Genomic DNA, 15,415 nt, shown 5'->3' on the forward strand with positions numbered 1-15,415 from the left:
TTTACTCATTTGCTCGCCGCCATTTTCACTTCAGCAACCCCCTTCGCTCCCGGCTGTTTTAATGGATTTTGAGTGACTTTTCAAAGCCCACAGAATATTGTATTCTATGTCTATAAAATCATGGAACCTACCAAAATAAAGATTCTAATCTCTTTTTTCATCAGGAAAAAAAAAGTATATTTGTATTGGTTTAGCATTACAATATAGCTAAGTTTCATCATTATTCACAAACCTGTTGTAAACAAAGGGGAAAATAGCTTGTTGCAACATGAGCTCTTATACCTGCTGGCCATTTTTTTTTGTAATACCTACCATTGCTTTAAGCAACCTCTTCAGGTCAGAAGTTGCATTAAAGCCTTTGTATGCTCTAGCATTAAAAAAAAAAAAAAAAACAAGACAAAAAAAAAAAACATAAAAAAAACAAATAAATTTTTGGGACCATGGCAATATTTAAAATAGAACGTGTTTTTGGGAGCAAATGAGTTAATCGTGATTAATCAAAATTCTAAGATGTGATTAATCTGATTAATAAATGTAATCGTTTGACAGCTCTATTCTATTACACAAGTTTCATGTAAACCTGGCTTGCGATAGGCTCCTTTCCAAAAAGGTTGAGTGCTGTAATAGAAACTAAAAGTGGCAGCACCAAAATATTAGTTTGAGAGTGTGTATATTTGTTTTCAATTGAGATACTTAGATTACAGGCCATTTATGGTGGAAACATTTTCAAACCACAAAAACCTGAGCTTTGTGGAGACTTTTATCTCCACTGCACAATCACTGCAATAGGAACTCACCTAACTGCCGTGACATGTAAGGGTGCTTTTTTCCTGAAGATGGACATGTTCTCTGGTCTCTGGTCCATCGTTCCATACACTGCCTTTATTAGCTGACTGAGCCAAGACTGACGCATGCTGTCAATCATCTTGTCTGCCTCATCAATAATCTGTAACAAATAATAATAACAACAATAATAATAATAATAACAATAATAAATAATAATAAAGTCAGAGCAAACAGCTTGAAAATAAATGTTTGCGTTTTTGGTTACTTACAAGGAATCTAAGATGATCCAGACATAAGCCGGAATTCTTGTTGATATGATCAACAAGTCGACCTGGAGTGGCCACAACAATGTCAGCTAAACAGCATCTCATCCCGCCTCTAGAATCATCAAGAAATAAAATGTCTTTACCAAATGAGAGACACATTTATCAGCTCTTTGTTTTACTTTATTCATCACCTCTGTTCAGAAAGTGAAGCCTCCTCTGCTGCAAATGTCTTCTGGCCTGTCAACATGACCACCCTCAGGTTGCTTCCCTCAGCATATAATGTAAAAACATTGTAAACCTGGACACAAGAAAAGCAACAGACGTGTCCAGTACTTACAAATTTATCACTTAAGTCCACCCACGAATTTTTTAGGATTATTCCTGCTTTGAATGTGTGAAATTGACCCCCCCCCCTCGTAACTTCCATTGGCACAGAAAAGGCTTTTGAAAAAGACCTGCTGAGCGAGCTCTTTGGTCGGCAACACAGCCAAGGCGCGGACTTCGCACACAACCCTCTTCATCAGCACCTGATGGAAAAGAATATCATCAGTTTCCCACGTCAACTATGTATATATATATATATATATATATATATATATATATATTAGGGGTGTGAATTGCCTAGTACCTGACGATTCGATTCGTATCACGATTCACAGGTCACGATTCGATTCGATACCGATTAATCCCGATACGAATGGTCACGATTCGATACCGATTAATCCCGATACGAATTTATAAGTCGATTGTTGCGATTTTTTTCCATTCAAATGTAGAAAATACTATCAGTAAATTTGTACATGTACACTGTAAGATTTGTATGAATATATTTATCTAAAACTTGAGGCTTATAACCGTGAGCCACTGTACACAAACAGTTTGCAATCTGTTTCACATTTGAACAGCATTAAAATAAAAATATTAAGGCTTAATGTGCCGTTCATATAACATTCTTCCATGCTCAAGGTGTGAATCCTAAAAAAAAAAAAAAAACAAAAAAAAAAAAAAACAAAAAAAAAAAAAAAAAAAAAAAAAATCGATTCTGCTGATTATTGAATCGATTCGAGAATCGCGCGATGTAGTATCGCGATATATCGCCGAATCGATTTTTTTTTAACACCCCTAATATATATATATATATATTTTTTTTTTTTTTTTAAATCAATCGGCAGTGCAACATCTAACCCCGGAATTACACCGGATGCGTGTGCGTTGCGTCTCCGCTCTGCTGCGTCTTGACTGCGTGCTCCAGACGCGTCAATTTTTTTGTCCAACTCACACCGGCTGCGCACAACTGTTGTCCGGCAGCTCTGTCGCCGACAACTTCCCGCCGTGTCTCGCGTGATCGCGTCCGATAATGTGGCATAAAAAACAACGACAAAGACACAGAAAGTCTGTGCTCAACAGAGATGCAGAAAGAGAGGTGGACTTTTTTGACTGAACTCACCGGCCACTCCTGCTATGACGTTCCATGCAGCATTCCTTTTTAAGTTGTCTTTATAAAAAGGATGTGCCGTGTCATATCTAATTTTATTGCTTTCCACCTCGGTTATAAATATCTCCTTGTCCATGTTCGCCAGTGTTTAAACAGTGAATTAAGCGTTAAGCATTATGACGTTTTGCTGACATGATTGCGAAATAGGAGCTGGCGAGTGTTTTATTCTGAAAAGTAACCGGATTTATTTTGAAACTGCGGTCTTCCTGTCCGGCTCGATGTGTTCTGTGCTAGCTTGCCATTTGACGGAGGCCGACGGATGCGTCGTCCATCAAAAATAGAAAATAGGTCTATCGGTGCGAAGGGCTGCCGCATGACCCAGCTGAGACGCAATCAACACGCAACGCACACGCAGCCGGTGTAATTTGAACAATTTGAATGAATGGAAATGTATTGGCTGCGTTGCTGGAACGCAACGCACACGCATCCGGTGTAATCCCAGGATATGTGCAGCGCTGTATGCTCAATGGGTTGTGGAATCAAAAACACTCACTCACTATGGCCACCAGATGGCAGCATTTTATCTCTTTTCAATGGGCTGCCCGTGTATCAAATTACAATGAAACATGACAAAATCTGATGAAATAGAATGTTTTCAAGGATCATGTGAATGATAACGTTTTGATAACGTGTGGCAGTAAAAGAGTTAAGGTAAAATGCATGCTGATGGGTGCTTGACATTCTGATTGACTTTTTCTGACATTCCCAATATGTTCCAGTCCCAATAACTGCAGCTGATATAGAGCGCAATCCCTGTCAAGAATTCTCAAACTGTGGTGTAATATTAAATGGTAAATGGTAATTGAAGCGCACTTATATAGGACTTTTGTACACCATCATGCTGACGGATGCACTTTACAGGGGGTTACAATCACAATCACATACTCACACACACACATTCATCCGACAATAAGACAAATAGAAAATTGATGGATGAATGGATGGATAGATGAGTAATTTTGACCGTGTATCGGGCCTGGGCAAATTTCAGAATGGAATTGACAATGACACATTGTGAATGTTAATGACAATGACCAATGGTGCATGTTACAAATCATTTTGCTTGTGGACAGCTTACTTGTATTACAGGGATGACAAAAGCCAGAGTCTTGCCACTGCCGGTTGGAGCAGAAACACAAATATCTCTGGGCGTATAGCCAGCTTGTCCAATCAGTAGTCCACTCTGTGTACCCTCCAAGATGGCTGGGATGACCTCTGCTTGCACTGTGGAAAAAGGTCACATTAGCAACTTCCACAAGTCTGCACATGTACCACCATCCAAACAAACCATTAATTTCGAGTCACCTGGAAAGAAGTGCTGAATTCCATGATTGTGGAGTTGATTCAGCAGCAACACACTAAGTCCTCTGATTTCAGAGCAAGGCACCAGTTTACTTTTCATGTCTCGGGGTATAACATCAGGCTGAGCCAGCCACTGAGGCAATACTCTTTGAACCTGTGAATCGATAACACATAATTGCAACAGAGAGTGAAATGTTTTCATACTCGCAGGATGGAATACCCTCTACAACTAGAACTGGTGTATATGACAGATTCTTCAAATGGTTCTCTTCGAAGAGTGCCTCATTAATTTTACATGCTACATACTGTACAACAGGGATGGGCAATCGCGGTCCTTGATTTGAAACAGCTTGTGTTGGAAGAGGGGAACCTGCAAGACCTGAAGTACTCCAGCCCTCGAGGACCGAGTTTGCCCATCACTGCTGTACATGCATAAAAGGTTCTGGTATACGCTTGCGCATGAAAATGTCAAGATATTCTATCACAAGTGCTCTTCATTTAGAAGATAGCAACACATTTTAGGGGCTTAAAAACATACAAATTTGAAACCACACTCCAGAGTGGGAAAGTTGAATATATGGAGTTAAATATGGTGCAAAAGTAACTCGTAAAAAGAAAAGTGTACCTGTAGAAAAAAGTAGAAATTTTTACTTGTAAAAGGCGTGATTTGTACCTGTAAAAAAAAAGAATGTACGTAAAAAAAAAAATTGTGCGAAAAAAAATAATAAAAAATTTACCTGTAAAAAAAAATGTGTACCCGTAAAATAGAAAAGGTGTACTTAAAAAAAAAGGACGTTAAAAAAAAAATTGGACGTAAAAAAAAATTTGTATGTATAAAAAAAATTGTACGTGTAAAAAAAAAAAAAAAATGTACCTGTCGAAAGTATTTTGTATCTGTAAAAATCACGATTTGTACCTGTAGAAATGACAAATTGTAGTCAAAGTAGTCGCCACTAGGAGTCACAAGTGTTTTTTCTGCTGCTGTCCAGTCACGGGACTTTTGCACCAAATCTGACGCAGAGAAATGTAGCAGAACGATTCGTACTCGTAGAGCTCCGTGATTTGCCCGTCTTTGGAAGGGGGCGGGCTCTGGAGGATTTGGGAGTGGGCTGAAGCTCAACCTCATTGGTTCAGCGAACGACAGTGGGTTGATCTCAAAAGAGGTCACGTTATTCTCATTAGTATGCAAGAGGTCTCAAACAAACAGTAGCAACACCAGTGTATGGTCATTTTGGAAGAAGAGGACGTCGCAGGTGTGAAAATGTCAACATGCTTCAATATACCAACACAGTGTGGAGCACCTTGGTTGACATGCAGAGACCTCAAAGTGGGCAAAAAGAAAGCCGTTTTAGTAGGAAGGTAAGATGTATTGCTTGTAATCCGGTGCTGGCTAATTTAGTCCACATTTCAAATTTCTTACTCTGTTAGCCGTCATTGAACGCAACATTCTCGAGCCACTACACTCTCATAGTAACCGACTGGCTGTATTGCTGAACGTTTATTAGTGATGCAAACGGTGAGTTAAATCACCCATAATGTCCGTCCAAAGTTTGTTGTGCCTGTACAACAGTACAGTTGATGCCACTTTTGCCTCTTCTGTTCAGATCGTTATCATATAAACTAGGGGTGTTAAAAAAAATCGATTCGGCGATATATCGCGATACTACATCGCGCGATTCTCGAATCGATTCAATAATCGGCAAAATCGATTAATTTTTTTTTTTTTTTAGGATTCACACCTTAAGCATGGAAGAATGTTATATGAACGGAACATTAAGCCTTAATATTTTATTTCAATGCTGTTCAAACATGAAACAAATTACAACCTTTATTTCAGATAAATAAATAATACATTTTCATATAAATCTTACACTCTACAAGCTTACTGATTAGTATTTTCTAAACTTGAATGAAAAAAAATCGCAACAATCGACTTATAAATTCGTATCGGGATTAATCGGTATCGAATCGAATCGTGACCTGTGAATCGTGATACGAATCGAATCGTCAGGTACTAGGCAATTCACACCCCTAATATAAACGTAGCCTAAGATTCTTGAGTGAGCATCAACAATTCACTGTACCTTGTGGACTGGTTTGTTTTCAAATCCTCCCAGGACTGTGAAACCAGTTGGACTAGATGACATCCTTGGGGTTTCTTTTGCATTATCTTCTGACTTTTCATCCTTTCCTTCTCTACCAGTGACATTAGGCTCTGAAAATCTATTAACTACACCGCCTGAAACGGAATAAACCAACACAACACATGCAGAATTGTGTTACTATTCGAAAGTACAGTAGACTTTTGGTGTTCAAAGTGTTGAGTGTATGAAAAGTAAACACACACCTGACTGGTAATTCTTTTGCTTCTCTTTCTCACCTTTCTTTCTTCTCTTCTTCTCTTCCACCTCAACAGGCTCTGAATGGATATTGTCCAAAACATTCAGTACAGTCTTTGATTTCCTCTTTTTACATCTTTGGTTTTCTTGGCTGGTGTCATTATGACCTTTTCTTTTCTTCTTAATCTCATGATGACCTTCCTGTGTTTCAGAACACTTTATCTTGTCCTCTATTAAACCTTGCTTCTGCTTCTCTTTTGCCTTCTGGTGCAGTTGTGCAAGTAAGGCCAGGGATTGTGACTGCTTTGAAAGACTTCCATCTTCGTCTCCAAGATACCTACATGAAACAGAAAAATAGTGTCAATACCAGAGGTGGGCGGACCGTCGCTGACGGACCCACATTTTTCTGACGAATGACAAGAAACTGAAAAAAAGAACAAAAGGGCGGACTAATAAATGACAGACGTGGGTTTTCGTCCATCAGTGTAATCATCATTCACTGGTAACAGTAAGCGGTAACAGTAGAAGAAGAGTGTCTTTATTTGACGTTTCGTGGCTCCCAACCATTACAATACGTCGCTTTGCATCACTTTTTTTTTTTTTTTAAATCCACAAAAAGGCAGCAGGAGAAGTAGCTTCCTACATAAATAATATGACGTGGGCGGTCGACAGGCCGGCGGACGAGAGCGCGCTGGCTAACCCGGAAGTAGATTTGTATGTAAACGGACGCGCGACTAACCGCCCCCCACTCCCATCCCGATTGTCATTGGCTAGCTTTAGCTGTCAATCAAAAGGCCTCAGTATACTTCTGCTTGAGGCTCACTCGGAGACGTCACGGCGGAGCTCCGCTCGTGCGTTTGCCTTCCAACTTGTGCACAATACACACCACAATACACATTGGTGTCTACTGTAGTCACACTCCAAGTCGGGCTGTCACTACGGCTGGGATGCCACAGAGTGGCGATTCCTCTGCATTTATGACAAGTTCAGGAAGTTCAATTTAATTCAGAAACACGAAACAAAGCCGGAGAGCTGGAGAGTCGGCTCATCACCGTGGCAATTATTTATTGCCAAATTGCACCTGTGTCGGCCGTAAATTTGCCAAAACACAACAGCCACGCGCTTAGATAACAGTTTTGTTGTTGTTGTTGTTGTTTACTGCCTCTCGTCCCAGGCACATATCCACATGCACAGCCGTGATCTCAGAGCATGAAGTCGATTTGCGCCGCCAAACAGGAAACTATCTGGGCAGGGGGCGGGGAGAGAGAAAAAGGAAAAAAAAAAGCAGAGTACGCCATCGAACGGACCAATCACGAGCGAGCTACGCCCCGCCATCTACGGCGTACAAGGATTGGTGACGTGTGCACCGCAGCCGGCCACGAGCTACGCGGCACTTAAAATTCATGGCTCGCGTAGATCATGTGATCTATGCCGGTCATTAACGCGAGAGCAAACATGGAGGCATAAATCAGGCTAAAGCCTAACTTGAAAGGAAGTAGGTTAGCAAGTCATACTTTACTTGAAGCAGAAGCAAAGCAAGTTGTCGTGACTGATGGGGTATATGCCACCGGAGAGGCGGGACTCTTTTTGCACACCAGTTTGGTTACGGTTCGGTTTGCGACGTGGGCTGCGTCAAAATACTTGTGCTTCCGACTTTGTGCCCCTCGGTTGCGACTGGACTGGAACCAAAACTGATGTGCAAAATCAAAAAAAAGAGATTGGCGAGCCCTCTCAAAACAGTGTCCAACACAGGGCGGGCACAGCTGACAAGTGTTGTGTTATGAATGACCGATTCGTTCAAAAAGAACGTGAGTGAACGGGTCACTTCTTGAAGTGATTCGTTCTTTTCTCAATTCATTTGAGAGCAGCCACGCTCATGCCGTCAGTCTTCGCAAACGACCAATCAGCAGCTAGCGTCAGACGTGGGCAGGATTTTACTCCACATACAGCCTCGCTATTGGTGTTCAGGAACGAGTCACAGAGGAAGCGTCCCGTTCACGAAGACATGAACAGGTCGGGCTCCAGGTGGAGGAGTGGATCTCCACTTGCCTTTGGTGCAGGTTGGCGTGGGTTCGCTTCTCCGCCTGGGAGACCCATGTGCGTGGCTTACGAGATGTAGGCTTGTGTGCGTGGGTGAGTGATTACTTTATATAAAAAAATTTTTTTTTAAATGAACGGGTCAGTGTGTGAACTGCTACCTCCTGAGTGTTAATGATTCGGTGGACGAATATTTTGAATTGTTCTTTTAAATGAACTGATTCTAGTGATTCAGTTCACCTAAAAGAACTTTAATGCCCATCACTCCAGCTGACTGCCAGGTCGGGCCCGGCCATCTTAATGCCCACCCATGCCGCCGGGTCCGGACTGGTTGGCAGCCAATCGCAGATCTCGCTTCAACCCCTTCAGTTATTTTTCACGAAGTTTTCATTTTGGTTTTGCCACCTGTTTAAATCGTAGTTGTTAAAAAAAAAAAAAAAAAGTACAGTACATAGAGGGATTCGAATACGTAGCCTCTCAGTTTCGGGGTGTCCGCCTCAACTATTACCCAACGAGCCAGTACACATTCACGGCAAAATAGCGCTAAGTAGCGAGCTGCCGGTCATGCCAAAAATACCCACTGGAATTAAAATAATAATAATAAGAATTATTATTATTATTATTATTGTTAACATAAACATCCATGTGTCACGAAGGGGTCCTGAAGTCTGTTAAAATGACCATTTAGATAATAGTGGACGATCATTCCCACCTGTTCACACGAAACAAGGACATTCCAGCAAGATACAAGTTTCTTCTTTTTCTTCTTTGTATTGATACACACACAACGTTCCTTCTGGCAATGTCCCTATGTTGTTTTCATACATGCAAAGTATAACTTTACTGTTGCCATGCTTGTTTTGTAAAATGCAAAAAACTTCTTCTTCTTCTTCTTCTTCCTCTACTACTTCTTCTTCTTCCTCTACTACTTCTTCTTCTTCTTCTTCTTCTTTTGTAACGCCTACACGATCGGTGACCCGCATGCGCAGAAGATCGGCCATCTTGGATCGCTGTTTTTTTTTCCCCCTTTATTGAACAAATTGTAATAAAAAGCCAAACATGTCAAATACAAAACAAATAATCATAATCACACAAACTCACAATAACAGTAAAGACAAAGCGAAAAAAGAACAATAATAAAATAAACCATAAAATAAAAGTTGTCAGCGGTCTTAAACTCTGAAATATTAAAAACACCGAAATGAGAACACAAAATCAAGGTATTGACAACCTTATTTTTGGAAGTAGAGATGGACTGAAAATATACATCAACCTCTTTCATAAAAAGAAAAAAAATAGGTTTCGATTTTGCACATTTACATTTATGAATATAAAACTTAGCAAGATAAATTAACAGATTAATCAAATAATATTTTTTTTCAATTGGCTGGCAACCAGTCCAGGGTGTCCCCCGCCTCCTGCCCAGAGCCAGCTGAGATAGGCGCCAGCACCCCCCGCGACCCTTGTGAGGAATAAGCGGTCAAGAAAATGGATGGATGGATGGATGGATGGATATTATTTTTCAAACGAACTGTCAATCTTGGAAAGCTAATTACGGCAACTACAGAGGCCCAAACACGTTCACACACGCAAAATGAAACAGAAAGTGCGGAAGGTGCAGGAAATGTGCACGTTTGTTAGTTTGTAATAATTACTAACAAAAGCTGTTTTGTACCCAAGCATGTCTTGTTCGAAAAGTAGAGATTTTGACACATACTGTGTTGGAGCCATATTACAGCGTTCTTTGTTTTCCCTTCTCTTCATGTGATTTCTGAGTTTGACCGCATGGTGGCGCATGTGGAAAAACAAAATACAAAAAAAACAAAAAAACAAAACGGACACAGCTTCTTTTAAGCCATATGGGATCGACTGTGGCATCTCCATGTTGATGGTAGTAGCTATTATTTGCTTGGTGTAATTTAATGTAGGTAGTGTAAACATAAATAAATAAAAATTAAATTAAATTTAAGCGGTCAAGAAAATGGATGGATGGATGGATGCTATTTATTTTTTTTCCTCCAAGAATGCCTATTTCGGTGTTTTGGATGCTCCCTATGATTTCACTATTGTAAGTTGATTCAATCAATGCAAGGTCAAAATTACATCAACAAAATACTTACTTTGGCATACAATCCAAGTTTCTGATTTTTCTGTATTTTTCAGATGGACATGTCACTATTGCGGCGGTGGTGGTGTATTGTCCTAATGGAAAACTTCGACCTTGGGAGGTGATGCTACAAATGCTTTAATGTTTTATAGTATATGTAATATATATGTCATATGTATATATGTATATATATGTATATATGTAATATATATGTGTATATATGTCATTCCGTTTTTCTTAAATTCTTTTCTCAATTTTTTAAGCCATGGAAAGCTGTTTGCTCACTGGAGAGCCTCTTCAAAAGCCCTCCTGCGAGGTAAGGTGTTGCCAGTGTTTCAGCTGAAGAAAAGGAAGATTGATGACAATAAGGTCAGATTTTAATTTGATCTTAGTCCCATTTGAGTCTTTGTTTTGTTTCACATTGGAAACCTGCATTACTATTTTAATGCTGGTGTGAACGCACCAGTGGAGCGTAGGCCTAGCATTTTTACATCATCTACTGACCAAACGGTGCCTTTCCATATGACTCGGTTGACGTGTGTGTTCTGCATGATGGCAGAAATGCAGCAGAGTGGGTTGAGGCCAATCGTGAACTCTTCTCTGCCAGAGTGGACCTTCCCAAAGTTCTGTGCATAGGGGAGGAGGAACAGGTTGAGAATTCTGGAGGTCTTCAAATTCAAATTCCACAACATTCCGGACATGTTGATCTTTTGTCAAACCATAGTTGATGAAAAGAAATATTTGGTATATATTGCAAGTGTTGTACATATTAATAAATAAAAGTAAGTTTTTCATGTTTTCTCATTGAGTCTTTAATTCACTTGGACTCCAGTGTCGATCTCAAGAGTGTGGGTAGTATTTTTTTTTCTTATGTAAACTCACACAATCACGCACATATACAAACATGGTCTCCCAGATGGCGAAGCGAACCTACGCCGGCCGCATCGAAGGCAAGTGACGGAACAAAGTGTAAGTATTGGTATTATTTAGATGTTCCAGCAGCACAATCCTTGGCATAGACATAAAACCAAAACTGGCATTTATGGCAGTAAATACGACAATTACAAAATAATCCAAGATGATTTTTTTGAGATGATGAGAATTTGTATTATTGTAGGATATGACCCTTGAAATGCAACATCTCGTTTACGAAGTGGTCCCACACAAAAATACAAGGCAAACAAAACAACACACCAGGCATAAAAGACAAACAAATAAAATACAATAACACGTAACAGAGACACCTTAATCTCAACACAAGTTCTAATTATTTCATAATTTAAAACAAAAATACAGTGTGACAATACATTATTTAAAACACTGACAATCTGTTTTTAAATAATTAAACAAGATTTTTATTTATTTTACTTTTTTTTTAAAAATATGGAGCGAAGACAAACTAATATTAACTGGTAGACTGTTCCAATTTGATGGAACAAGTGACTTAAAGGCTTTCTTTTGTATTTCTTTATTGACAGAGGAGACTATGAAAAAAATAATTTGAACTTCGCAAGGTAGTTGGCTGAATGTGGAAAAACTGATTCAAACAATAAGGACAATTAAAATGAATACATTTAAGAAGAAACATAAAAGAACAACCTAAAACAAACCTACGTAGTTTGTTATTAAGCACATTAAGAGGCTCTAAAACGATTTTAGACACAATCTGATCAACAATATCAGCATAACCAGTAATGGGCAAAATAAGTTCCCAATTTTTTCCCAACATTAAATGTGAAGCAATGCCTCGAACGAAACTAAAACAAACCAAAATTGACTTTGTTCAAAATACGTTCAATATGTGATATTTGAAAGTTCGTTTTGAACCAAATATTTACATTTATCAACTTTTTGAAAAGGTCTACCATCATTATATGTCAAAAATAAATCATTAACGCCAGTACTAAGTTTTTGTTTTACACAAAAGAGCATTACATGTGTTTTAGTTTGGTTAAGTAACAGTCTATTTTCATAAAGCCAAATCTGAAAAATGTTTAAAAAGAGGAAAAGAGCTCACTTTATTACATGAAAGCTATCACGTTTGAACAATTATTACATTAAACCGTGAATCTTAATATGTAAAAACTTGAAAATGATCAGTTAAAACTGTGAATCTTATGTAAAGAAAAAAAAAAAAAAAAGAGAGAACACTATCGTGTAAAAATGTTAAAATTATCTCATAAAAGAAAGGTGAAAGAACACCGGAAGTTACTACGCGATTTTATATTGGAATGCGTTGACGTCCTTTCCCGTCTTCACAGTTGAGGCGTCTGTCAAAAAAAACAAAAAAAAACCTTTTTTTTTTTTTTTTAATATGCTTTTATTAATACAGTTCAACACAGCTTTACATTTAAGAATACGTCTTACATACATAAAATATATGAAAATCGTTATACAGTTTAAAGATAGAAAAATACAAAAAAGAAAAAAATAAACATTGACATGAACACAGGTCAACCATCATTGGATATTACACAAACGCAGCATCATAAGAGAAAGACTTCTAACAGATTTGACAGTTTACTGCTTTTCTTATTGTTGATTAATTTTACAACTTTGAAAATAGATTTCAATTCCAAAAGGAAGCACACAAATCTGGGGTTGGATTTAGAAATTTTTTGTTTGTGAATAAAAAACTTAGCATAAAGAATAACAAAATTAAGTAAATATTCAAAGTTTTTGTCTTCTGAGTTACTATAGTACCAAACTACATCTTTTAGAAAAAAAAAAAGAAAAAAAAAAAAGAATATCGATGACCCGGCATGATTGGTGACGCGCATCCGCAGAAGATCCCGCCGTTTGTACATTTATTGCTGAAACGATTGGTGAAGATTTTGTTTTGTTTTGGAAGGATGTACTATTTGGTCTTTATGACTCTAAAAGAAGTAAATTAAAACACAAGGAAATGTACATGATTAACCTTATCATTCTTATGGCTAAATTTTACATCCATAAATGTAGATTTTTACATAGGAAAACATATTTTGTTGCATTCCATTGTGATTTCAAACAGTACATTGAGTCCATTAAATATTCTCATAACCAAAAAGCGATTAAGACATATAATTTGTGTGAACATTTTGGTGTTTTCTTGTAATGTTCACCCCCTGGCATTTTATGTTTTGTTCCTGTTTGTTTCTTTGTAATTTCTAAATTTTGTTCTGTATAGACAATATTGTTTCTTTTTTTTGGTATGTAATCTGTAAAAGTGGCTATTGTAATTTTGTGTGTGTGTTGCAATTAAAAAAACAAACAAAAACAAAACAAAACAAAACAAAAACAACCAGAAGATCACCAACTACGGCAACTTCACCAGAACAAAATACAAAATAAAAATACCTTTTTAATGCCTGCACGATAGTGTGCGTTCGTAAAAACATGACAACTTTGAAAAAAAATACTCAGATTCTTGATGCATTATAAAGAAACTATTTTAATTCTACAGGTTTTAAAAACAAACGTTTTACTTTGGACCCCATTACATTCCTAGTGAGTCGTCATTGTTATAATTTACGTTTAATGTCCTTTTTTTTTTTTTGTCTTTAGAACAATGTGTGGCCAATATCATAGGATAGGTTTTGAGGTTGGGTGAGGCAGGGGGGGTCATTTAAAACGAAAGTTAGGAATGTAACTACGGTTCTATGAGTCCCGAACGACCGCCAGGTGGCGGTGCTGTAACCAGCACGGAATTCCCCTTGTCGCGACAGCGTCATCGAGTAAGAATTACAAAAATGCCCGTACTTGGTTCCGGCTGACGTCGCACCGTATATAAAAGGGAACATTGCCAGAACACGTTCTCTAGAACCTTTCTCGCGCAAACCAACACGAGGGTTCTGAGTGACAAGCAATGCTGGCGGTCGTTCGGGACTCATAGAACCGTAGTTACATTCGTAACTTTCGTTCTATTTCGTCCCTCCCGACCGCCAGGTGGCGGTGCTGTAAACAGCACGGAACACGGAACACCGAATACCAGCGATGTCATGAAGACCCTGCAAAATGTACCTCACAACGGGGCCTCTGCAGGACCACGAACTACGTCCAGTGGATGAGGAGAGGTGACATTCAAGCTGTAGAACCTTGAGAACGTGCAGGGCGATGACCACGAGGCAGCCGCACAGATGTCCTCCAAGGGCACGCCCCTGGTGGAGTGACTGCGAACCGCCATCGGAAGGGAGCGACCAGCGACTCTATACGAATGTCGAATCACATCTCCGATCCATTGAGAGAGGCGTTGTTTGGAAATAGCGGCCCCCTTTGTTGGGCCGCCGTAAGACACAAACAGCTGGGTGGATGTACGGCAGCGTGTCGTAGCCACCAAATAAGAACGGAGTGCCCTCACAGGACAGCAGAAGCCTGGAGCGGCCTCTCCGTCCGTTGAGGTCGGAGGAAAACGCGCAAGGCGAATAGGGCAATTGGCATGGGAGCCCGACAAAACTTTGGGCACAAAAGCCGCATTTGGCCACAATGTGACCCCTGCATCGTTGGGGTGCCAACGCAGGCATTCTGGACTAACAGAAAGAGCGTGGAGCTCCCCCACCCGCTTAGCGGAAGCGATCGCAAGTAGAAACACCGTCTTACGAGACAACCACCGCAACTTCACCTCAGCCAGTGCCTCAAAGCGGGATTTGCACAGTGTGTCAAGAACCAAGCCCTGGTCCCAGGCGGGGGCCGCGAACGAAGGCAAAGGGCTCCCTTAAGGAAGGAAGACACGAGACCATGGCAACCCACTGATTTACCATCAAGCGTAACATGGCGAGCCGAAATCGCCGCCACGTAGACTTTGATAGTAGAAGGGGAGCGCCCCTTGTCAAACACAGATTGAAGGAACTCCAAAACAGCCGGAATAGGGCACGTCACGGGGTCCAATCCGCTGTTAGCACACCACTCAGTAAACAGCTTCCACCTGTTAGCATACAGCAAACGAGTGGAAGGGGCCCTGGCATTCAGGATCATGTGCCTGACAGACGCCGAGCACGCCGTCAACCCTGAGTCACGGCCTCCAGCGGCCAGACACACAGCCTGAGCCGACGAGGATCGGGATGCCAAATCTGCCCCCCTTGCTGGGACAGAAGATCCAGAAAAT

The 15,415-nt window shown here is 39.8% G+C and overlaps 1 protein-coding gene and 1 long non-coding RNA gene across 5 annotated transcripts in view; one reads left to right on the forward strand and one right to left on the reverse strand.

The window, feature by feature from the left end:
• ddx51 (DEAD (Asp-Glu-Ala-Asp) box polypeptide 51) overlaps window positions 1-9,165 on the reverse strand; it is a 27,272-nt gene extending 18,107 nt beyond the window's left edge. The window contains exons 1-10 of one of the 4 annotated variants that reach the window (XM_077495636.1): window positions 8,938-9,165; window positions 6,356-6,525; window positions 6,230-6,268; window positions 5,934-6,088; window positions 3,853-4,003; window positions 3,626-3,771; window positions 1,508-1,579; window positions 1,244-1,350; window positions 1,056-1,164; window positions 798-946 (exon numbers count right to left, since the gene is read on the reverse strand). In XM_077495636.1, coding sequence (XP_077351762.1) covers window positions 798-946; window positions 1,056-1,164; window positions 1,244-1,350; window positions 1,508-1,579; window positions 3,626-3,771; window positions 3,853-4,003; window positions 5,934-6,088; window positions 6,230-6,268; window positions 6,356-6,525; window positions 8,938-8,960 — 1,121 coding nt within the window. In that variant the 5' untranslated portion in view covers window positions 8,961-9,165. Of the gene's footprint in view, window positions 1-797; window positions 947-1,055; window positions 1,165-1,243; window positions 1,351-1,507; window positions 1,580-3,625; window positions 3,772-3,852; window positions 4,004-5,933; window positions 6,089-6,196; window positions 6,526-8,937 lie in introns of all 4 variants that reach the window. The other 3 variants (XM_077495635.1, XM_077495634.1, XM_077495633.1) reach the window with 3 other exon arrangements.
• LOC144001380 (uncharacterized) lies at window positions 8,175-11,130 on the forward strand. Its single transcript, XR_013278469.1, has 4 exons — window positions 8,175-8,321; window positions 10,389-10,453; window positions 10,596-10,701; window positions 10,892-11,130. It is a non-coding gene; the product is annotated as an uncharacterized LOC144001380 (long non-coding RNA).
• Window positions 11,131-15,415: the final 4,285 nt, after the last annotated feature.

Source organism: Festucalex cinctus, chromosome 14 (genome assembly GCF_051991245.1).
Source record: "Festucalex cinctus isolate MCC-2025b chromosome 14, RoL_Fcin_1.0, whole genome shotgun sequence".
Lineage (NCBI taxonomy): Eukaryota > Metazoa > Chordata > Actinopteri > Syngnathiformes > Syngnathidae > Festucalex > Festucalex cinctus.